Genomic DNA, 24,727 nt, shown 5'->3' on the forward strand with positions numbered 1-24,727 from the left:
TTGCAGATGACACAAAGCTATGGGGAGAAGTGGACACGCCGGAGGGCAGGGAACAGCTGCAGGCAGACCTGGACAGGTTGGACAAGTGGGCAGAAAACAACAGGATGCAGTTCAACAAGAAGAAATGCAAAGTGCTGCACCTAGGGAGGAAAAATGTCCAGCACACCTACAGCCTAGGGAATGACCTGCTGGGTGGCACAGAGGTGGAAAGGGATCTTGGAGTCCTAGTGGACTCCAAGATGAACATGAGCCGGCAGTGTGACGAAGCCATCAGAAAAGCCAATGGCACTTTATCGTGCATCAGCAGATGCATGACGAATAGGTCCAAGGAGGTGATACTTCCCCTCTATAGGGCGCTGGTCAGACCGCAGTTGGAGTACTGCGTGCAATTCTGGGCGCCACACTTCAAGAAGGATGCGGATAACCTGGAGAGGGTCCAGAGAAGGGCAACTCGTATGGTCAAGGGCCTGCAGACCAAGCCCTACGAGGAGAGACTAGAGAAACTGGACCTTTTCAGCCTCTGCAAGAGAAGGTTGAGAGGCGACCTTGTGGCTGCCTTTAAGTTCATCACGGGGGCACAGAAGGGAATTGGTGAGGATTTATTTACCAAGGCACCCCCAGGGGTTACAAGAAACAATGGCCACAAGCTAGCAGAGAGCAGATTCAGATTGGACATTAGGAAGATCTTCTTCACAGTTCGAGTGGCCAAGGTCTGGAACGGGCTCCCAAGGGAGGTGGTGCTCTCCCGTACCCTGGGGGCCTTCAAGAGGAGGTTAGACGAGTATCTAGCTGGGGTCATCTAGACCCAGCACTCTTTCCTGCTTATGCAGGGGGTCGGACTTGATGATCTATTGAGGTCCCTTCCGACCCTAACATCTATGAATCTATGAATCTATGAATTCACTGGACCTGACATTGTGTGTGCATATGGCAGCTAGAGAAAACAGTACAAGAACACCACAAGAAGGCATACCTCAAGAAAACAGATGCTAATATGAAGACCTGGGAGGAGTTGGTTGCTAGCTGACTTCAGTGCTGCAACCTTAACCAAGTAGCAGCCCACTTCAGTGCAAAGCATCTTGCCCTTAAAGCACAGAAGAGAGAGCAGAGGAAGGAAGAGGAGCGGAATCCCAGCCTGCAGTCTACTCTCCCCTGCAGAAAAACCTGCAACTTCTGCCAACAGATCTGTGGCTCAAGGATTGGGCTTGTAAGTCACCTCAAGACCTATCAATGAGCCAAGGTAGAGATCATCCTTGAATTGAGGAACTGCCAACAACAATGTCGCGTGTTTGTGTGATACGTGATGGCAACACTCAAATAGTAAACTGTATAGATTTGCCTCACTTAAGCACCACACTGTTCATTTTCACTGACATTTTTTTCAAATATTGCAAACACTTAAGGAACTGTACATAGCTGTACATAGCTACCTTTTTAAAAAACCATACTAGAATATGGGAACACCATACAACAATTTAAATCATGGGTGATAATTGAGATTTAATCTGTTTGGGAGGCTTAATCATCTGAATCACATAATATCCCTACTAAGTTGTAAAGCATCTCCATCCTGCTGATGGAGATGCTTCTCAATTTATGTTAATAGCATACTTTATTCCCCAAAAGTAAGCAGAGTCCTGTTCTTGTGTTTCATAAATGACTAGAACAAGTTTTTCAGTGGGCAAAAGAATTAATTTAAAGGCTTGAAAATCCTATGTTAACTAAAACCCATATCTTTCAATAGTATCTAGAAGCTGAATTCCTAATGATTTAATTTGGACTTCATGTGTATTTAGGCACTTAATACCTAGGCCTAAATTATTAAAAAGGCTCTAAATTTATCTATTTTTAGGGAATGGGGTGTGTTTTATGGGAGGAGGAAGAGTTTTTGTCTTTCCATTGCCCACAACAAAAGCAGTGTAAGATCATGCAACCATCTTCCCATTTGAGATAATTTTCTCTGGAAATTCCAACTGCTGCATGTATAACAATTTGATGTACAGCAGACAACTTGGGAAGTTGGATCTTGAGCAGTTTTCTTCCAGTTCCAGAAACAAGGACCTTTTGCCAATTAAGCTAAAGGATGGCTCATTTCAAGTGATAATAATAGCACATTCCTTATCCTCTATGTTTGGCCAGTTGGTAGGACGAAATACCAGTTAGACAAACAGGCAATAAAGTATATATACTTCTAATCATTAAAGATCATCCCAGGCCATTTGAAGTATGCTGAACTTCATATCCAAAAATCTGGGTGACAGTTAAAATAAATCCATGTCTACAGGCAAAAACAATGTCAGCTATGCAAAAAGAAAACCAGGACTATGCAATTTGTCCTTCAGCAACCAAACATGCACCTTTATTAACTAACTGAGATGACCTGTGGCTGATAGGTTCTATACTGTCTCCTATGTCTCTTTCTTCAGCTATTAATTCACAATGCAGTGTCAGTGATCAGTCAAAGGGGCATTCAGACTGACAAATTCAGAACATTTCATCTGAGTATCTAAGTTGTTCCTGCTTCCTCCTTTGTACCACAGTAGCGCTTACAATCCCCTAATGAGGTCAGAGCTGCTTTCTACAAGACACTGTCCATACTGAAAAGAACTACCTGTGCTTTTAGTATCTAAATAGACAAAAGTTAAGCAAGAGCAAATATTTTAACATTTTTACAGATAGGAAACTGAGGCAGAAAACACTTGACTGAGTTTCAGGAAGAATAAGTCTTGCTAGCTAGCATTAAGCATTCTGTTGTCCTAGAAAGGGAGAAGTAACATTTTAAGTGCTTTAAAAACAAACTCATGGAAGAACTAGTGAAAATGTATCAGTATGGTGCTTCTTTCAATCCTGAGCAATAGAGAATTTGTATGAAGATGGAATAGATAATCTAAAAAAACAGGCTATGATTTAATGTTCTGCTCTAAGAAAAAGGAAAGTAGATAATGAAGTCACTAAGTGAAAAAGGAAAGTGGTAACTTTCAAAAGCAAACAGTAGGGGAAAAACCTTGAAAAGCAACAAATGATGAAAGAAAACTACTCCTACAGCATAATTAAATTCAAAGATATGGAGGAAACACACCAATGCCTACAAAAGGCCTTCTGCACATTCCAGTGTCTGTCAGGATTTATGTACAGATAAGGAAGTTTTAAGGCATCATCCCAACATGACCTGTTTTTGTTTGCTTCAGATGTTCTTCATACTGCTGTGCACCATGCAAATCTCAACTCCGGACTGTAATATTCCTTCTTTACAGCAAAGCAAAGCGATTCAGAGCAGTTTACACCTTCTGGACAAAATAGGACAAGCATTTCCTCTGCAATGCAGACGTGAGCATGTACTCTTCAAGTTTCCTCACAACATTCTGAAGCTCAGTCAGAAAGACAATGTCAAGGTGGCCGTTCAGGAAACACTCCAAAGCATCTTCTACATGTTTAGCAAAAATTTAACCTTAGCTGCCTGGGATGGCAGATCCCTTGAAAGTTTCCAGAATGGACTTTATCAACAAATTGAGCAGCTAGAGGCATGCTCAATTAAGAAGATAAAAAAGAAGCCACAATATTTAAGGGATGTGGAAGCCAACAGACTGAAACTGAAAAAATACTTTCAAAGGATAGACAACTTTCTAAAAGGCAAGCAATATAGCCTGTGTTCCTGGGAGATCATCCGTGAGGAAGTGAGGAAATGTCTTCAACTTATTGAGAAAGGACTAGAAGGCTTAGAAAATAAGGTACAAATATTTTGATCTGAAATAATTAGGCTTAGAAACCTATGCAGTTATGTATTTACATTGTGAACATACTTTTAGTTCAATTTCAGTGGATTTCTAATACTATCTATATGTTGCCAATTATTTAATGTTGCATATGTATATTATTGAAAATGTAATATTTTATTTATATACAACAAAACCTTTCTTATTAAGCAAGTAATCCCATATTGGCCACAAAGTAATTGACAACATTTTTCACTGTCAATGACTGCAAAGGAAAGAACATTAATTTTTCAGCAAGTAGTATTATCTCATTACTTTCTTTTCTGAGAAAGTATACCACTAGAAATGGTCCCCACTTAATTCTTGTAAACTAAATCCTTTAATCACAAAAGAACCACCAAGTTATGACATTTTCCAAGAATCCTGTAAATGACTGATTTATTATGGATTAAAAAAAATTAAATGACAGCATTTTTCTGCCACATTAATATTTTTAATTATCTGGCTTATTTCAAATAATTCATGATTCTTTCAAGATATGCTGTTTTCCAGAAATATGTCTGATTAATTTTCAATATCTGATTTTTTTAGGCAGTTCAAGTTATCCAGTAGCTATAACTGGAATAGCTATTGTGGAGTAAGTTATTCTGTAATACCTTCTTCATAGTAGTTTACTCTCTGGAAACACTTATTCTGGAATAACTATCTCTTTCTGAGTTGGCTTTAATTACATTAAGCTCATGCTCCGGCCTTATTTTAAAATAATGTCCTTAGGAAGATTGCCCTGAGGTCAGGTTAGACAGTTGCTCTTTTGTGTACCCTGGTAGTGTTCATCTGCACTGCCAAAATATCACATATCACTGCCCACACTGTGTTTTAGTGTTATTGAAAGTTTTCTGCCTTTTACCCTTTGCTCACAAGCACAACCAGTGGGAGGATTTAGTCCTTGATATTTCAACATATTTTACAAAAACTTCTTGTGTGGTTAGAAAATTGCTAAAGTAACTGAATTCCTGACAAAACAAACAGCACCCCTCTTTTCTGACAAACAAACAGCACCCCTCTTTTTCCCCCCAAGAAAAATAAATTACCTGGGTGAAATCATAGATCTATTGAAGTCAATGTCAAAATTTCCATCGAGTTCTGAGGGGTCAGGATTTTGCCCATTTACCCTAAGTCAGTTTCTGGTAGTTTCTCCCACTATCTTGGTGTATGGTAATTGGGGGAAAACACATCTTCAGTCATTCAAAACAAAGATACAAAACTGTAGTGGTAAAGGATCAATTTATGGAAGGGTTACTGATAACAATGAAGACAACAGTAATCCACAGTCAGCAATTCAGAATGCATGTGACACTGGTTTCTGCAGGATCTATCCATTAACTTTTTTTTTTTTTTTTACCTGATATCCAGTTGTGGATTCAAGCCAAAATCAAGAACCTGCTAAATGAACAAGATTCAAGAAGAGCAGATGTGAAACAGAAACATCCAAAATGCAAAAGAAGGCACCAGGACCTGAAATAATGGGAAAAAAAGACTGAAGGAACAAAATTAATACAAAAGTACTAGCTATTTCTATTTTTCTTTTTTTGGATGAAACACTAGTAAAAAGGAATATTTATACAAATATCCTTTGTTTGTGTAACTAAGAAAACTTTTGAACATTAAAAACTGGAAAAACATTTCAACCCAAAGGCAACTCCTTGTTTCAGCTCTTTGTTTACTTTCTGCACTTCCTGAAAACTGTGCAATGAAAACGTAATTAGTCATTTTCATTTTCTGGTTCCCAAACCCTGGCACACTGACCCAGTGAAGTATGTTAAAATCTGAAGTACACCATTCCAATTGAGATTTTAAAGTTACATGGATTTTTTTTTCTGTTAATTTATTATAGGGATTCTTACCTAGCTGGTGAAAAGGAACAAAAGGCTAGTACAGAGTTTAGTGCACTAACAGAAGGCTAGTACAGTAATCAGTCCCAGACTCTCAAGGTAGCTTAGCATTGATTTCAGTTCATAACCACCAATTCCTATTTTTCGATCGCAATGTAATTTATGCTCCACTGCTGAATAAACCTATGGTTTAACTAGTTCCAATCAGGAACTCTGTAATACAGAAAACAGTACTATATTGGGCACTAGAGGGCAAAGTGAGATTATAGCTGACATGCTGAAGTGACATTAGTGTTTTTAAAGCAGTAGGAATTGCAGGAGATTATAGGTTTCCCGAAGAAACAGATGAAGCTGCTGATGACAACTGCTTCTAGTTAGACTATTTCTCTTCATAAAAATTCTATTATGGCGGGGAAAAACCCAAATGAGATTGTTGTAGTATTATTGACACAAAACAAAACAAAAAACCCTTGAAAAGACCAACTGAAATGGAAAACAATAGCAAATCTCCAATTAGCATATTGTTTCAACTAATTTTAGCCAAACAAGCAGTATTATTATTAATGGTTGTAGTATTAACAACAGGATAATGCCTAGAAGATCCAGTTCTGAGCCAGGACACCCTTGATATGAAACAGTATAAAAACAAAAAACAAAAGACCCACAAAATAACTAGCTAAAATATTGCCCTGTTCTGCTCCAGTGCATGAAGGAATGGCAGAAGAAACTAGGAGGAAGCAGTTCGTTCTCCTCTTGCTGAAATATTTTGGTGCTTAGATTTAAAAATAAAAAATTCATTACCCTAATTTATGGTTTTTGCTACAATGACTGAATTTGCCACAAAATCATCACTGGGGCCCTCTGGAAGCTTATACTCTTCATACTTTAAAAAACCCCCACATTAAATAATGATGATAAAATACAAGATTTAGCCCCAAACATTTTTGAGTGTGAATAAACAAAATGAGCACCTAGCCTCAAATGGAATTATACAGACCAAAAATTTTCTGCAAAACCTTTCAGCTTGGAATTGTTAATAGAGATATAATGATAACATAGACATTAAAAGGCATACAATACAGATTTCAGTCAAAATCTACACAACTATTTCTAATATAAGGCCCTACCCTGAAACTTCTTGTGCACACATGGAGTCCCGCATCTGTGGAAAGATGCACTAATGTCAACAGGATTTCATATGGATATAGCCTGTCTGCAAGGCAAGTAGTTAAATCATGGGGGCCTAAGACCTTGTTTTTCCCCCTTCTTTTTAACACAGGGAAACTTTCAGAATAGTTATAAAAGAACTGTGGGTACTCTGCTTAAAAATAATGGCACGAGAGGCCAGGGTTTCTTAGTAATTAGCCATTAATCTTCAGTAATGGCTTAGCAAAATGTTGACAGTCCTGCTCCCAAGCTTCAAATGTGCTGTTACTTCATACATGACTTTCAACCCTATAACAAGTCACGCATTTCACAGAAACCCCAAAGAGTGAGAGCAATGCGTCTACTTTGGTTTAGGTCAGGGCTGAATTAATGCATAGGCAAACTAGGCATATACCTAGTGACCTGAGCTGCAGGGGACTTCCCTCCGCAGCAGTTGCGTGAATGGCCCTGTCCACCTCCCTTCCATTCTGTTCCCCTCCCATCTGCTGGCCTTGCCACTGTGGCAGCTGCTTCCTAAAAGCAGCTCCAAGACCCTGTCCCCACAGGCAGCAGTGCCAGGGCTGGGAGGGGGGTCTTGACCAGCCCAGGGTCCATGAGTTTATTTGCCTAGGGCCCTCTAATGGGTTAATCTGGCCCTGGTTTAGGTGCATCAATAAAAATACCAATCAGGATCTTTTCCCACTATAGGACAAGCTTCAGAGTGTAAGTGAACATATTGTAGGTATAGATTAAAATAAAAATGGTAATTGGAGGCACTCTAGATATTCAGAGATAGTATATGAGAGGAAGGTCAAAACTGGAACTGCAAATACATCTTCCTGTCTAGTTTAATAGTTTCATAGTTGGTAGGGTCGGGAAGAGACCTGAGCAGATCATCAAGTCCAACCCCCTGCCATGGCAGGAAAGAGCACTGGAGTCAAATGACCCCAGCAAGGTGTTCATCTAACCTCCTCTTAAAGAGCCCAGGCTAGGAGCCAGCACCACTTGCTTGGAGGTTGGTTCCAGATCCTAGCTGCCCTGACAGTGAAGTAGCGCCTCCTGATGACTAGTCTGAATCTACCCTCTGCCAGCTTGTGACCATTATTTCTAGTCACTCCCGGTAGTGCTCGGGGGAACAGGGACTCCCCCAATGCCTGCTGGTCCCCTCTGACTAGTTTGTAACAGGCCACTAGATCCCCCCTCAGCCTTCTCTTGTGGAGGCTGAACAGGTTCAGGTCCCTTAGCCTCTCCTCGTAGGGCCTGCCCTGCTGCTCCCTGATCATGCGGGTGGTCCTCCTCTGGATCCTCTCAATGCTGTCCACATCCCTCCTGAAGTGCAGCGCCCAGAACTGGACACAGTACTCCAACTGCAGCCTGACCAGTGCCGCATAGAGGGGGGAGGATCACCTCCTTGGACCTGCTCGAGATGCATCTGTGGTTCTGGTTATTTCAAGTTCTGGGTTATTTCAAGAGGGTAGGGAATCTTTTTAATGAGGAGAAGCTGCATACGGCTAAAAAAGAATCCAGGAATACTGTTGATGTTAAGTGTCATAAAATCATAAAAATTCTCTAAAAATTCTGTAATGTAATTGCAGACAAAGAGTTTCTAAATGTGGATACAGTGCAATAAATATGAACCAACCTGATTACAGGGGTACTATGGCATTTAGTGCTTTTATTGAGAACTACTCAAACAGAATTATAGAAAAAAGTTTATTGGCCTTTGAAAGGATTTTGAAAAGAAGGGATATAATGACTGCCCCTTTAGAATGTTTCCACTGTGGAAACTCTAGTACACCAGCACTGCTTTACAAATTAGTCTAATGCTGGAGAAGACACAGCTCCCTTAACAGAACATTAACTCTCTATATGAGCATCAGGGTTTACTTCCACAAGGCATTGCAGGGTGGATTCCACTTTTTGTCTGAGTGTGATTTAATACTTGAAATGGATTGAGTCCTAGATAGCTCAGAGATCTGTTTTCTTCCCGTGGATGACTGTGATTGCTGAGATCCTAAAAATCAAGTTCTCATCTAGTTTGTTTTAAGGTACAGGGAGGAAGAAAAGGAGCAGAATGTTCTTGGCTAAATAGGCTTCCACTCTGGAATTTATTTCCTACCTCATTTCACTACAGCCTCAGTGTCCTGACCTACAGAACATGCTGATTTGTTCTCTCATTTGCAAAGCTGATTGCCTAAAGGTAGGCTCCTCAATCCCTATTTAAATGCCTAAATAAAGTAGCCTTATTTTGAGTTCCAAATACACTCAGCCTTATAGCCATCATTTAAACCTGCAGGCACCCGTCACCCTTGAAAATCAGGCAAGTATTATTTAAATGCCTAAATAAGAGTTTTGAAATCCAGGACTGGAAGTTTTTTATCCTTAGCTTCTTTTCTAATAAGAAGATAGCAAGTCTATGAGCAGTGGTGATAAAAAGGTGGATTCATTGTGTGATTTGGAGAGTTTGCTTATAAATTCTCAGGCAGTTGTTTTATTTAGCTGTCTTTGAACATAAATGCAGGTTATATGATGAGATTATTTTGAAAATCAATTATTATGAAACTTTTTTCCCAATGGGTGAAAGTATGGATCAGAATATCAATTGCCTAAGGGAAGAAGGATGAGATTATTCAAAAGGGTTGAGCACATGCACCGCTTAATGTTCATTTCCGTGAAAGAGAACTGTGAGTACTTAACATTCAAGGGGATCTTGGGGTGGGGGGTGGGAATGCAATGGTGCATTTGCACCTCCCTTTGGTTCCTGGTCCACCCAAAGTTTAAAATCAACTGCCTGGCAGTGGCATCAGCATTTCTATTCAGGCAGTACCAAGGGAGTCATTTGATTTTGTGGCTCATTAGAATCTACCTGATTCCTTCTAAACTCTTTAATCCACAGGTGTTAATGACTCTCTCTTCTTTTTAATGGTCTTGATGTTCCACCAGTCAAGCTATCCTTTGTTTTGCAATTATGAGGCTCATGTACACACCATGATTTTTGCCCTTTCATGTGGTGCAACTGCATGTCTATTTGCATGAGCAGGATTTCCCGACACTTTAAAAATCTTGTGCATTAAACTAAAACTCCTCAAACATAGTTTAGTTTGGCTTACCGGGAATTAAAGCATTGCATCCATGGATTCATTGTGTGCAAACACAAAGGCACTCAAAGAGGAGTAATGAGCCTCTTTGTCCACCAGATAGCACTGCAACTTTTTTGTAGTTCACTCCTTTGAATTGCTTTTGCATTTGAATGGCTTCTGCTTTTTTTTCTTGTGTGGTTTGCCAGCTCCCTGCTTCCACAGCTACATGGCAGGGCATAGGCACAGGGTGGGTGGGGAGCCCTGGGCTATGGGGGCAGTGCTGGACCATCCTACTCTCCTGCAAAGCCAGCCAGGGACACAGCTTAATTCATTTGAAAACCTAGTGCATATAAGCACAGATGCAACACTTCAAGGCTTAATTTGTTTGAAAACCTAGTGGGTGTGAACACAGATGCGACGCTCCAAAATAAACAAGTTTAAATTTTATAAACCTATTTAATTTAATTAGGATTGAAACCCACAGTGTATACAGGCGCATCTGTTGTCTGTTAGCTGCTCCTAGAAATGAAGTTGCTATTTCACAGCCCTGCAGATATTTTTAACAAATTAAGTTATATTTCTTTTTGCTTCAAACTTAAACTTAATAATACAGCCCTAGGACCTTAGCATAACAGTAAAGCTTCTAGTTTTTTTAACTGGAGAAAAATATATGTTGTTTACCATCTGCACCTCACTTTTCAAAAAGAACTGCCCATGCTGACATCCTTGGGGAAAAAACCCCAAACGAACAGATAATACAAACACATACATTTATGGGGAGAAAGGTGATAGTTCTTGAATAATGTTTTGCTTCTGTTCAGTTTTTTTTATTTTTGCACAGCCAGTTATCTAGAAAATGCAGCTTTGCTGTAACTCCTAATGTCAGCTGTATTCCTAAAGTTTCTTATCTTGGCAGGCCAGAGGCCAAGTGACTTCCTTTGGGCTATAGCTTTAGTATTGTACATTGTGGTTCATTGCGTCTTGAAAGGAAATATCATGAAAGGTTTATTTATATAAAACAAAAAGTGTTATACTACTCCTCCAAATGCCTACACTAGTTTCAAATTAGTCATTTTGAAAGCACTGGGTTGCACCTGAACTTTTATATACTTTACATGCAGATTAACATTTTCCCCATTCAACTCTAGAGTAGGGCATGGTCCTGAACTCCTTATTTGGACAAAACTTGCATTATAATAATATTTTAAAATACAAGCTTTCCTTGCTCTGTGGTAGAATTTATGCCATTGGCTATTGCAAGAGAATGAATGCAGCAGCTCAAATATATTCAAAGAGGATTTGCTCTTGTTTTAGGTATTACATACAGTAGTCTTCAGTCTGCCAAGAGTGCTGAGCTCTCTGGCCCTGACCCAGCACAGCATTTAAGCATATGCAGGAATGCAGAAGTAAGCTTTGTACTGAGGGAACAGGATAACATCTACACTTTTTCCCCATCATATACTGTATAGATAACCGATGACCTGAAGAAACACATGGGAATAGAAAGCAGCATTCAAATCACTAGGGATCCTGGTTTTCTCTGTTTAAAAATTGCAAATATGGGGGGAGGAGAGGGGAACCGCTGCAAATTCTCTGATTAACAACCCCAAAATCCACATTTTTCTGTGATTAAAATGAAACACCACTATAGGTATCAATTGAACACAATGTTTTATTAATATATTTACAATTTTAAAGCAATTTGCAAGCCTACCAGTGCCTCAATCACTATAACAAAATAAGTCCTAAAATACCTATTAATTTTGGCATTTGATTCCGGGTTTTTTTATCATAGAAAATCAGAGTTCCCCCTGCCCCATTTGCTCACCAGGATGCAGGTCCAGCTGAGGCTGCCCCCTCCCCGCCCTGCTTTGTGGTGCTGAGCAGCCCTGATACGCCAGTGCTCTGCCTATGCCATTGCCTCTCACTCCTAAGCCACAGCCCCCCCCCGCCACCCCTGCTGGTGCCCTTCACTCCCCACCCACAGCCTCCCACCTCTGCCAGAGCCCCTCGCTCCACCAGCTGCCAGGACTATGTGGCCAGGGACCCAGGTCCACAGCCCCCTGTCCCACCCAGCAGCAGCCCCAGCCCCAGGCCTGTCCAATTCCCTCCCTCAGTATGGGGGCCTCAATCCCTCCCCCCTTATCTGCAGGGAGGTGTGGGAGCTGCTCTCCAGGGTGCCTGGCAGCTGTGTGTATGCATGCATGTGCACATGCACATGGTGCCCCTGCCTGACCACCCTGCTCCTGTCTCTGGCCCTCCCTCCCCTAGCTCCTTGCAGGCTGGAACTCTGCCAGCCTGCAAAGGGAAACCTGCCCTTTTCTCCTTTAAAGAAAAAAAAAATCTGGGTTTTTCTCCTTAAACTGAGAAAATCCAAGGTATTACCATGTTTTTCTGTGCCAAATGGAAAACCCGGATCCCTGCAAATCATTCACCAGCTAACATTCCCTACCTCATTCTGCATGCATCTGGGCATCCACTGGGTTATTACCGCCCAACGCAGGGGGAAAATGCAAAAAGATTCTAAGTTTTGCTCGGAGTGTGAATGTGTGTTCTTAAGAGCTGACAAAAATCCAGTTATTGAAATATTGTTACTTCCTTGTTAGATAAAAGACAAAGCACATCAGTGAGGGCAACAACTTCACAATTATTTATCCATTAATTTGCAAGAACAGCAACAACAAAACTAGGCATGTTGAGACCTTAGATCTTGCTGTGATTGTTATTGGAAGGACATGGATGGGTTCCTGTAATATTTCTGTGTTTACTGTGTTCATTTTGTGTGCCTCAGTTTCCCTGTTTAACTTATACAGGAAGAAAGAAGGGGTTAAAGAGACAATGAAGCCAGAATAATCTATATGTAGGACAGGACAACATGGAGTTCCAGCATCAACAGGATTTGATTAGATTTTTTAACACAACAATAAAGGTGGGATGATCAAGAGAAGCATGAAAATGGACAAAGGAATCAAGGAAAGTCAGTAGGGACCTGGGAGGAGGAGAGGACTCTGAAGACCAAGACCAGTGGGACAGCTTTGGAATTTGATAGCTGGGCAGATTGGAAAGGGAACATTTGAGCAATTTGGGGATGCTCAGGCTGATTTGAGGATAGAGGGATAGCTTAACCCTTTGGAGGAATCCAGGTCTTCTTGCTGAGACCTTTCCTCTAATAAATGTTTCTATCGAAGAAGAGATGTCTGTTTCGTTGCTTGGAACTTTGCACTTGTTCTTCCCAACAAGGAATGTGGTCCCTCTCTCAGGAACTGAACTGGAACCTAGCTCAGTCAGGGTCACGGAATAAACTGGGAAGGTTGGAGATCAAAATGCCAGGGTCTCAGAGTGAGGTGGAGCCAGGACTCGCCAACTCAGCAGTGTAGGGACAAAGCCAGGTTCCTGGGGCACAGGGGCAGCAGTGTCTTCCAGTTGTCATCATGATTGCAAATGAGCAGCTGCCAGTAGCAACCTCTTTTTTTCACCACCTCTCCCCTCCAAAGTTAGTACCAAGGGTGGTCAAACCACCCTAGTTATGCCACTGCCCCTACCTGCTCTAGAAGCCACGCCTGGGCTGGTTTCCAGGGACATTCTCTGGGACCAGACAATACCATGGTGCCTGTGAGCAAGAACCTTCCTTAGGGGGACTCCATGACAATAACCCTTCCCCCATTGCAAGGGCAACAGTCTTTGGGGATCTGGGACAGAAGTTCAATAAACCGATGCAACCTAAATCAGTTAAGTCTGATACTACACCCATCCAGGTTTCTCTTAAACTGATTTTAGCCATTTTTAAAGCAGTTCACATGCACTGAACTTCTGTTGTGTTACATATTTGAACTAGTTTCTGATCACTTATACCAGTTTATTTGTAATTTCTATCCCTAGCCCCAATGATATTATTGGAATTGTTTTGTTCAGAATACTGTTTTTTAAATTCTGGACGATTTCTCTCCCAAAATTTTAGTTTGTCAAGTCTGTGTGACACCTGAGATCATGACAACTTAAGAGAAGATAAGAGAATTTCCTTGCCCCTATCCCCTCCCCCCACACTGCAGTTTGTTTTTCAGTTTGCAAAAGCTGCATGTTTGATGACTTTTTATCCCTAGTCGTGCTCTGAGCTGATCTGTGCAGTGGGATCAAGAGAAACCACATGCACAGATTGAGGTCTTCTTGTGCAAGTCTTTTCATTGCTTCTCAGGTATGACTAGGTAGTTTCTCCTATATCACATATATCTATATATATATCTATATAAATAAAGGTGTCCTGTTTACAGGCCACTGAGGCAGCACTCCACTGTTTCTTTAACCTCAGCATAAGAGGATAGTGATGTGGTCAACAACACGCTCTGGCCAGTTTTACTCCCAGACAGCTCCTGCTACTCATTGGATAGGAGACTGGGTGGGCCTCAGAGCTGTACTAGAAATGGAAACAATGAGTGGAACCCCACCACCCTCACCTGGGATTGAATACATAGCCAGTCACCCTACTGACTGAGCTACGTAGCTACCATTTATGAGATGAAATATATCTATAACCATATATATCTATGGCATATGTAATTTATAGATACAAGATAGCTATATCACAAAATACTTTTTCAAGTGTTCTCAGACAGAAACTGAAATTTAAAAATGTCTTTGTTTTTGTTTTTTTAAAAGCAAGACAACATTGTTCCTTTAACTGGCTTATACATGACCTATGTAATTTGATATGTGGACTCAGATTCTTTGAGTGCAGTAAAAACAACAATTCATAGCAGTCATTTCAAACTATAGTAAGCCTTTACATCATAAACTGAAGTCATTTCTGTGCACTTATGAGTTAAAAAAAGGGGAGGGAGGGACTTAAGATCCATCACTAAAATAGAGTTTTCATTCTATGTTGAGACCATAATCAAATATTTTCAATTGGCTAACCTGTACCTCCCTGTGTGGTATTAAGTTTCTACTTAATATCCTGTGGTTTGAGAGGATAATGTTTCAAGGGTAATTTCCAAAAGTCGACACACTATCCAAAGAAGAAAGCATAGATTTTGCACTTGTGTATCAAACACTAAATACCAAAGCACCACCTCTGAGCTAGATCCTCAAGCCCCATGAATGGCCATAAAGGAAGTTAATGCCAGTAGGTTCCCTTCATAATAGTTTTATCTAGACCAGTCTTTTGTGGGATTTAGAGATTAACATCCTAGACATTTCTCACTGACTTTAGGACACATATACCTTTCCTCAGCACTCCAGCTGCTCATTGCTAATGGAGGTACACAAGGAGGAACTCTTCCACCAGCCAACCTTCCTGGAACCTCTCACCCCACCTCAGCCTTCTACCTGGGGGAAGAAAGATAGAAAAAGCAGGCACAAACATGGTCAAGCAATCAGAATGTTTCTTGACCATTAAAAAAACAACCAAACAGTGCTCATGTTTTTTCCGTATCAAGTTTAAAAAAAAATCTGAAACTTTTCCTAGAAATGCAGATTTACAAGCCAGGTACAGACATTACACTTTTACTGGGATGCGAGATTGGAAACCAATCCATACTCCTAACAGAACAGAAGTTTGGCACACAAAACTGGTCTATACCCATAACAGAACAGAAGTTCAGCACATACAGACTGGTTTAAAACTGGCAGAACCTGGTCTAATTTTTTCTTCTGCCTCTCCCCCTCCCAACCAAAGGGTGAACATGCACTATGTTTGCTACCAATCTAAACTGTGCCACTTAGAGAAAACCACGTAACTTAGATCCACCTTGGGCTTTTTGAACGTCTGTTAACTTTCTGGTGGCTGCTTTGGGAATGATGGGCATCCTGATGGTCTATCTTCTCCCTATTGCTTCAGTCCTTCATGGTACTGAGTACACTGCTAAGTACTTAAATGTTTTACTGGCTCAAGTCCAGAGCTCTCAGGACCTCATAGGACTGAGTCCTTCATACAAACCCTGGACCTCATTAAGAGCCCACTGAGAGGCATGGGCACAAGGTAAATGATGTTTTGGAAGCTGCTGCTGCCTTCTGATAGAGAATTTGATCATAAAGAGACCCAGGTAAATGGCAAAGTGGATTCAGCTCCAGGTCAGGGCACACAATCTTCCCAAGATTACTTTTTGAGTACGAAATGTAGACTGGATCATCTACTCTGAGACCATTGCTTATTCACAAACTGAACCATAACTACCTCTCAGAAAGTGATAATTTCTACATTCACTCTTATTTACTGCCAAAGAGGGTTGATTTCCTCCTTACTTCTCTCACCCTGCATTCTGATTACATGATACTACACATCTAAAAAATAAGATGTTTTTTATGCAGGGATAAGAAAAAGGTTCAATGGAACCTGAAGGTCCTGAGGCAGCAAACACATTTACATATAACTTTGCAAGTGTGTTTGCAAGATCAGTACCTTACTATGTTGAGGTTATATAGTCTCTTTGTGGTATCACAGGAAGGGACAATAGTCTTGATCCTGCACTGAGCTTCATATAGGTAGATCTGGGAATCTATGCAAAGCTTATGGCAGGTTCATGTACATGTACAGGTTCAGGAACATGTTTTACTCATTAGACTCTCTTTTATTTCTATGCCACATTTTGTTGCATGATAATGATTGCTGTGACTATCTTCAATAGTTAAACCTGATTTCATTCCTAACTTCTAAAGCTCACTTTAACAGAAGATTTTGAATCTTCAGACAATATATCCATGTAAATGCCAGTAGTAAAATAGATTATATTAAAAAAGAAAAAAAAATCTACATCTTATCATTGCTAATAAACATCTCCTTTATTTCTATAGAGATACAGTACATTTTGTTACCATTAGCTTCTCTATAATCGTATAGTCGGATGTTTTTATATACGCACACACTAAAGCAAAATATAAGATTCCCCCCAAGAATGTAAGTGAAGTTGTGTGGTTTGGGATTCTAAAAGGCAGCTTTTACAATGTAGGTCTACAGAAGAGAGTTTTTAGCTATATTATGAAAACAGAAGACCTTAATAGGCAGAACAGAGCTGTGTAATATATTCCCCACTCCTCTTCTGGTAGTATCCTTATTTCTTATCGGCACAAATAAAAACACATTTCTAGATGAAGGTGTTGCCCCTGTGGCTGAAACAAGTCTTGCATACCCACAAGAACATCTGGCCAGCCATTCACACATTTTCAAACCAAATGCAGAAAAGGTTCAGTCTCTATTTCAAATTCAGTAATGGAAACAGCTGTGCACCACATCTATTTGCTTGGGAGTCCTTAAAATCTGCTGAAAATTAACTAACATTGCTTCACTTCTCATATCTTTTCATACTCTATTATTATGTTCCTTTACTATATTCTAAGAGTCTCCTCCCCATATAATAGGCATTCCTCCTCTCTTGCAGTTTTTGCAAATACTCCTTCTAACTAACTGCAAAATACATTGTTCCAGACTGAATGTTTACAATAAAGCAAGAAATAAACTTGTCCTAATGCCTGCAGAAAGTGGGACCAAAGTGAGTGCTGTTTGGGTGCTGCCTCCTTTCTTCATACTAAGGAAGCTTCTGTTCTCCTTTGGTGCTGCTCTCAGTGACGTGGTAGGGAGGGAGAGAGAAAGGAGGAGGGGTAACCTCTTTGCAAACAGCTGTTGCAACAGCGAAGAGAGAAGAAGGAAAGAAAAGCCACAGCAGCAGCAGCAGCAACCGGTGTCTACAACAACAACTCTCTCTTGAGCAAAGGTAAATCCAGCAACCCAGATCATTCATATGCAAAACAGAAAGGAAAGTCAAGGGGGAGGCATATATATATATATATATACATATATATATATATATACACATATATACACACACAAAAATATATGTTTCTGCAGTGGTCTCTCTTCTACTGAACTGTAAAGTTTGTTGCTGGTGCTAGGAGCACAGACCAAGATGACTTAAAAGGAAACAGTATCAGCAGAGGAGTTTTTCTAACCGCTTCTCACATAAAAAAAGGAACATTTCTCACTGGTTTCAGCAAGAGGTTGCTTCATCATATTACTACTGTTTTAGGTGGCAAATGTCCAGTGGAGAGGAGTGTGAAACTTTAGAGCGGTTAACAGGAGTAGCACGTCATTCTCTTGGCTGTTATAGGAGACTCTCTTGGAGGAGGACCTAACTATGGGTTTAGTTTGTGTTCTTCATCCACCATGCCTACCCATTTCTTGGGCTGCTATTGTCTCTGTACCCCTTACATACTGTCTGTCATTATAACTGACAGAAACCCGAAGAGGACACTATCAAGACTTATAAATACAATGATAATATAGATGTCTAAGTATAACAACGATTGTAACTTTAGGAGAATATAGGGAAAATAAAGGTAATCAATATCTAAACCCAGCCCCTCAGGTTTACATAGCAAAGGGCTAGCATGAAAGAGGAGAGTTTTCCTCCTAAACAAGCTGTGATATACCAATGGGTCACAACACCATAAATGTTCAGTGTGTTTATACATAATTTATCACTTGCAGGTAAATCATCTGTGGATAAATCATTATCTATAAAAATAAACAAACAAATAAAAAAACAGCACTAAACTGCCTAATGTCAAACTCTTCACGTTGCATTTGTCTGTAGCGATACAAATTACTGTCTCTCCCCTCACAGGCAGTTTTGACAAAGACAACTCTTCTTAAATATTTTCCCTCCATAGATCTTAAAGCACTTAACAAGAACTCCAAAATATTATTGTACAGCACCTCTTGAAATGGAGAAGCATCAGTTTTTTTTGAGATGAGGAAATTAAGACATTGAGGGGCTAAGAAAGATGTCTTATATCACATAATGAGTCTGAGGCAGAGGTGGAGGCAGAGGCCGAGAGAGTGGCTATTTTCAGACTTCCTGTCCTCGCTTTATTTAATAGAACTTGCTCAGTCACCAAGAATGCTGTCAGATTAGGCAGTACAGCACAACTAGGGGCAGATGCTTGCTGGGAGCCAGCAGAAGCAGGAAGTGTAATAAAAGCCACCCCCCTTTGACACTGGCTCATTAGCAGGAAACAGATGACAACAGAATGTTTATTTGGGTACAATGTGACAGATTAACTTCCAAATACTTCTTTTGCTTCTCAAAAATTTAAAGGTATAGCTGCTCCTGCCTTTCCTAAATAGGAATCTCCCACACAAAGGAGTCTCCCATAAGAGCCAAAAGAACTGACTTGCTGCTCCCTGTTAGCAGCTTCTCTCCAATGAACATTTAAGAAAACAATGACATTTAAATGTAATTAAATAAACTGAACTAATCTCTCATGCTCTACAGATTTCCTCAGTTGCTCCAAAGGCCCCATAAGGTAAGGACTTCCTCTCTATGTGAAGAGGGCTGGATGAGACTCGTTTTGGAGCAGAAAGCTAACTTTTGTTTAGCCCAACAGCCCATACAGAACGATGGAAAGATCTCGAGCCACTTACACATGGTGCTTTCAGCCACTCTTGGCCTACAGCAATGACAGCCACGGAGTCCAACCTGGTCCCTTCTGTGCAGGATGACATTCAGGCTTTTCATTTAAATAATTATAAATTCATTTAATTTAGTGTGAGGTAGATGTTTCCTAACATGCAATATCCATTTGGATTCCAACATAATCCCTAACACCTTTATAAGGCTTACAGGGATGAGTGGTAAAGAAACATGACACGCATATAAGCCAAACACTACCCATGTAGTTAGTATTTATATGCATCCTCTTGGCTATTGTGTGTCTGATGTGGTAATTGGTATATAAGAGCTCACCAGCTTTGTAGCCAACACTATCTAGCTACCTGGCTGATGGGGCGGGGGAACAGAAAGTTTCCCATACATTTTGAAAAAATAGTTTGGAAAAGTACTGAGGACCAATGAGACTAATCCTGCAAATTTAATTTATTTGTACTTGACAGAGAGGAAAACATGTGATACAGTGATATCAACACAGCACAAAGGCCACGCATTACGTAGCATTAAAATGTGGTGACTGTGACATAGTAGTGGAGGATCTTGCCAGAATCCCTCCAAATATTTATAACTTTCCTGTTGGTTATAATATACAGACCCAGTCACAGATTATTAACTGAGGGCACAAATCATTAGTTCAATATTGTTCATTTTCTGCTTTTATTGTAAGTTTTCTCATTCACTAATCTCACCTTAGGAAAAATAGCTTGTTTAGTGTTTGTCAAGAGAGACAAGTTGTGAACTTAATTCTGAGTGAGGAGTTATCTGTGGGTCAATCTTCTCTCTTACAGGAGCAAATTTTACAATCCAGGTTCAGCTGTTATGAAACTTCTGTTTCCCATCCACACGACCCTCCCATTTACATGTTTCCAGTGAAATATAACTGTAGGGAGAGGTCACAATGATGATGGCGGAAGAGATCTCCCAGAGCCAATCCCATGTATATCAAGGCAGAGAGTTTGAACCAGACACCATACTTAATGGGCAGACAGCCCAGAGAGTGGAACACTAGAATGACGTGACCCTGGTGGTCTGCTAGGATAATGCATTGTAAACCAACAAGAGCTTTTACAGGCTTTCTGGTTTAATTCCTAATGATAACAAGTTTCAATGAATCAATATATTAGTTATCATGGTCAGGTTTAAGTCCATTAGGAAAGGACCGATATTCTGACTCTTGGCTGAGATACACAGTTAATTAAATTTTATTTATTGTTGTTGTTGCAGCTTTTTTTTTTCCAGGCAGTGGCAAACAACCTGCAAGAGTGTAGATTTACTATGGGACAAACAGTTCTAATACTGTACAAAATAACACATTCTGGGTTTACTTATTTATTCCCCTTTTCCTACCTTCACAGCTGGAGAATGAACATGTATCTCTTCATCTATTATTTAATCCAGTTCTGTGGGCATTCCTGGATATTTACAAATATGATCATCAGGTTCCTGTCATTTGGGAAAGGTACAACTCTTTCACTGTATGTTTCTTTAGGGACTCTAAAATAAAATAATTTTGATAAACTACACATAATGGCAAAATCTATTCACCAGTTTAACTATCTCTAAATAGATGTATAGTCCTATAATGTCAGGTAGCAATAGTTTCTGATCAGTTTTTCTTCCAGTATGTATAAGCATTGGGTAGGCTGGAAAAGCAACATCAATATGTTTGTGATATTCAGGGCCAATGAGATGAGGAATCAGGTTACAGTTGTACTAGGTCCCCAAGATGTTCCCTGTTTCTAAAATGGGAATGGGGGGTTGGGGGGGGGTCTTGAACAGGATGTAGCAAGCCTCTAGATTTCACACAGCTGCAAGAATTCTGTTGCATTTTCTTTGGAGGAATCCTCAATATTCTGTGCTTTCTATTCAGGAACCTTCATATTCACAAGTGTTTGATTTGATTTAGGTTCAGATCTACAAAGGTAACTCCAGTCTATCAGCTACCACTGAAATCAATGGGAGATAAATGCCTACATATCTTTGTGGAGATGGCCTTTAGCTATAATCTTAAAAAAAAAATTAGCAAATTAGGGTGTTGACTGGAGTCAAAGCATAGGCTAGAAAGCAATCAATTTGAATGTTTAGAAGTGGAGGGAGATGGTTGAAATACAAATGCAGTAGTTTATAGGTCAAACAAGTAGTCTAGACAACATATTTTATAAACCATCAGAAGGCTATAGATATAAAACAAGAACAGAACTCTCGTTACATATCTATCTTCTGCCCAGAATTTTTCAGAGCTTATACCCTGTATTCCTGTGTGTCCTATACCCTAGAAATATTTGCTGTGCTTACCTCACTCTGCCTGGGGTATGGACAAATGAACAAATCATACTAAATATAAATGGAGGGAGACAAATTCACTGTGCCTTAGTTAGTCTGTTAGTTACCTGTTTGGTATGTATACTGCTATGCTGTGGTAAATGCGAGCTAAATTCTGCTAACTTAGCCCCATTTCATTTAGGGGCTAAGTTAGCAGAATTTAGTTGTCCAACTTAGCTTTCATTTACTTTAGCAGAAGAGCAGAGAGTTTCAGAGAAGTCAGTGACATGCAGTAAGTCCTCACCCTTTTAACTTGATATTATTGGTACTATTTGTCATCTGCTCATTACATTAGAAAATTGTTGGTATGTGGACTTTGTTTCCTGAATTCTCCCATGGTGATATACCAGGCTTGGTATGGAAATAAGTAAAAGATGTAAGAAACTGCCACTGAGTTTCTTTAAATGACACACTGTTTCTATTTCTCCCTTGTGGTTGTAGATTCTTTGGCCGATACATTCTATTCCATAGGACTTGTTATGCGCCTGTGCCAATCGCTGTCTGCATTAGAACTCCTGCACATTCTAGTTGGTATTGAAGAAAACCATTTTTTCCCAAGGTTTTTACAGGTAAGTCAAACTATACAATGTCTGTTTCATTCTGATACATACAGGCTTTAGCAACAATCGGTAACAAATCTATACTAACATGGAAGAAGTTACCACCTACATTAATTTTTAGCAACTAACATTTTCTTGCCCTTCATAGGCAAATGTGTGTGCATTATCAGAGTGTCAGAACCCCCCACTCCCTCCCCAATGAACAGAAAATGGAACACCTTATTGCCAAACAGCCTAGTAGAGGAAAATGCACGGAAGATGGTGAGCAACTAGGTGATATTATTGACTGACTCCTCCTCAGAATTCAAATTCACCTTATTTTTCTCCTGGACACTAAGTGTAAATCCCATTTATTTAAATCAGAGTAATGCTTCTCAGCTCTGCCTCCCAGCCTGCCATCAGTGCCTAACCTAGTGTTTCTCAACCTGTTTGAAATCAGGCCTCCCCCTGCCTCAACTTCTTTTAATTTGGTGGCACCCTGGTTGAAAACCATTATAGTGTTGCCTCATCTTACATCTGGCTCTTAACCTGAGGTACCACTGCCATCAGACACAAATGCCCTGCACTCCTCCTGTATTAGAGTTCTCTGAGAAGTCTACAGCAAGTAGATGAATCCTCTCTTGCCATAGACCCTCCCAGTCTGACCCTGCATAGCATCTCCCAGAAACAGAGTGCATAGTGGAGCTGGAACTGTCCCGTGTGCCTCTGTTTCTGGGAGAACCATATGGGGCTTGACCAGGAACGACTGTGACACAAGCAGAATCTCTTTATTAGATACCCCTAATGCAGACAGGAGCAGGCACTCAGGCTACAGTCCTTCATGGTCTGGCTGTGTACAAGGTGCATGGGGCACTTACTTGGCTGCTGCTACAGCACCCACACTGCAACAGCCCTGAACGGGTCTGGCAAGATCTGCTGGTCTAACCATTCTGAAAGCAAGAAACAGCAGTAGAGAGGCAACCTGTATCCAGCCACAGATGAGAAGGAAAAGCCACTGAAATGAAGCACAGTGACTATGAGAAGCCCACAACTAGGGTGAGCCTATGAGGTAGGAATAAAGAACCAGGAATATGAAACTAACTTCAGCTTCATGCTGAGCCTGTTGAATTCCAGGAAACAAAAATTTACTGGCACTCATGAAGGAGAATAAAGGTGAAGGATGATGGGAAGGCCTAATTCAATGACAGAAAGGGGGACAAGAGCAGAGTTTTATTCCTTAATGTAAGGGTTCCATGGACTAGAATGCCAAAAGAGTTCCCACTTATCAATCTACAGCATGTGCCAGAAGGTTTTGAGAAAATAATATGCATGGTGGTGTGGGGGGGGTGTGTGTGTGTGTGTGTGTGTGTGTGTGTGTGTGTGTGTGTGGTGAGACAGAGACCGAGACAGAGAGAGAGCAGGAGAGAGAGTGAGTGAGCAAAAGAGAGATACCATGGGCTCTAGCAGAACAAGAAAATTCTATTAAACTAGCCAATTGCCCATCATGAATTACAGATTTCAAAGGAGTGTTTACATGACTGGCCCCAAAGGGTGGCCCTGCCTCTGCCCATTCTGTTGCCCCTCAATACCAAGCCACAGTGCCCCCCCAGCCTTGCTGCTGCCCCTCACTCCCAACCCACTGATCCCAGCCCTACCAGTGCCCCTCATGCACCAAATTTCAGTACCCTGCCCCCCTGGGACATGATGGTGCCCCGCACTCCCAACCCACAACCCACTACCCCCCATCCCTGTTGGTGCCCCTCACTCCTGACCCACAGCCCCCTGGCATTGCCAGTGCCCCCTGCATTCCCAATCTGCAGTCCCCCACCCAGTGCCCCTTACTCCTGCCCCACAGCCCCCTACCCCCCCCAGCCCTGCCAGAGGGGCCCCAGCTGTCCCCATCCTGACCAGGCCAGAGCACAGTGGCTCTGATTCATGCAGGTGGCAGAGCGTGTCTGACCCCAGCACAGGCTGGAGGGAAGAGGAGGGAGGGGAGGCTTGTGGTACCCCTGTCCTGGTATAGGGTTGCAGTGCCCTGCAGGCAGCCTGGCCAGGTCCCCTCTCTTGCTTCCCTGCTCCTTCCTTCCACCCCAGGCAGTGGCTCCTGGCTGCTCAGCCCCTCCAGGTATGGGTGCCTGTGCTGTCAGCCCGGCCACAGAGTTCCCCACTGCCTCCCTGCCCCTTCCCCTCCCCCTGCCCAGTTGCAGTTGCAGCCCCCATTCCCCCTGCCCTGACCAAATGTCCGGGATTTTGCTGTGCACCAGGGGTGGGAGCAGGGGGAGGCGACTGGAGGCAGCAGTTAGCACTGCATAGGTCTCTGTGCACCTCCAGAGCTCCAGGCAGGTCCGTGTGTGCTCCCCAATGCCTCCGATCACCCTCTCCCTGCTCCCACCCCCAGAGCAAAGGGAAATCCTGGACATTTTGGCAGATTTAAAAAAACCCACCCAGATGGTGATCAGAGGGCTCAAAAAGAGCAGGGACACGTCTGGGGAAACCCAGACATATGGTAAACCTATCTCGGCAGCACATGCACACTTGAGCAAAAGCGTTACAGACAGACAGATTAAACCCTTTATTATATCAGAATCCTAGATCATT

The 24,727-nt window shown here is 41.3% G+C and overlaps 2 protein-coding genes across 3 annotated transcripts in view; both read left to right on the plus strand.

Moving 5' to 3' along the window:
• The first annotated feature begins 3,074 nt into the window (after positions 1-3,074).
• Positions 3,075-5,412, plus strand: LOC102563262 (interferon kappa). 2 transcript variants are annotated; one of them, XM_019480776.2, is made up of 3 exons: positions 3,075-3,728; positions 4,305-4,350; positions 5,127-5,215. In XM_019480776.2, exons 1-2 carry the CDS (start codon positions 3,165-3,167, stop codon positions 4,323-4,325), a joined length of 585 nt encoding a protein of 194 aa, XP_019336321.1. In that variant the 5' UTR covers positions 3,075-3,164; the 3' UTR covers positions 4,326-4,350; positions 5,127-5,215. The 2 variants fall into 2 exon arrangements, with proteins under 2 accessions (XP_019336321.1, XP_019336320.1); XM_019480775.2 differs by lacking the exon at positions 4,305-4,350 and having other exon boundaries at positions 3,077-3,728; positions 5,127-5,412.
• Positions 5,413-17,425: 12,013 nt separating this feature from the next.
• The window catches only part of HACD4 (3-hydroxyacyl-CoA dehydratase 4), a 28,518-nt gene continuing 21,216 nt past the window's right edge, over positions 17,426-24,727 (plus strand). The window contains exons 1-3 of the mRNA XM_019480777.2: positions 17,426-17,534; positions 20,624-20,727; positions 22,032-22,159. Of these exons, the coding sequence (XP_019336322.1) occupies positions 20,631-20,727; positions 22,032-22,159 (225 nt within the window). The 5' untranslated portion in view covers positions 17,426-17,534; positions 20,624-20,630. The remainder of the gene's footprint in view (positions 17,535-20,623; positions 20,728-22,031; positions 22,160-24,727) is intronic.

This window comes from Alligator mississippiensis, chromosome 3, assembly GCF_030867095.1.
Source record: "Alligator mississippiensis isolate rAllMis1 chromosome 3, rAllMis1, whole genome shotgun sequence".
Taxonomy (NCBI): domain Eukaryota; kingdom Metazoa; phylum Chordata; order Crocodylia; family Alligatoridae; genus Alligator; species Alligator mississippiensis.

What these genes read in the sequence shown, in the direction of transcription:
- LOC102563262 (XM_019480775.2), top strand. Translation starts at nt 3,165, where the DNA reads ATGACCTGTTTTTGTTTGCTTCAGATGTTCTTCATACTGCTGTGCACC. An exon ending in TAGAAGGCTTAGAAAATAAG is followed by an intron (nt 3,729 to 5,126) that starts GTACAAATATTT and finishes CCTGATATCCAG; the next exon opens with TTGTGGATTCAAGCCAAAAT.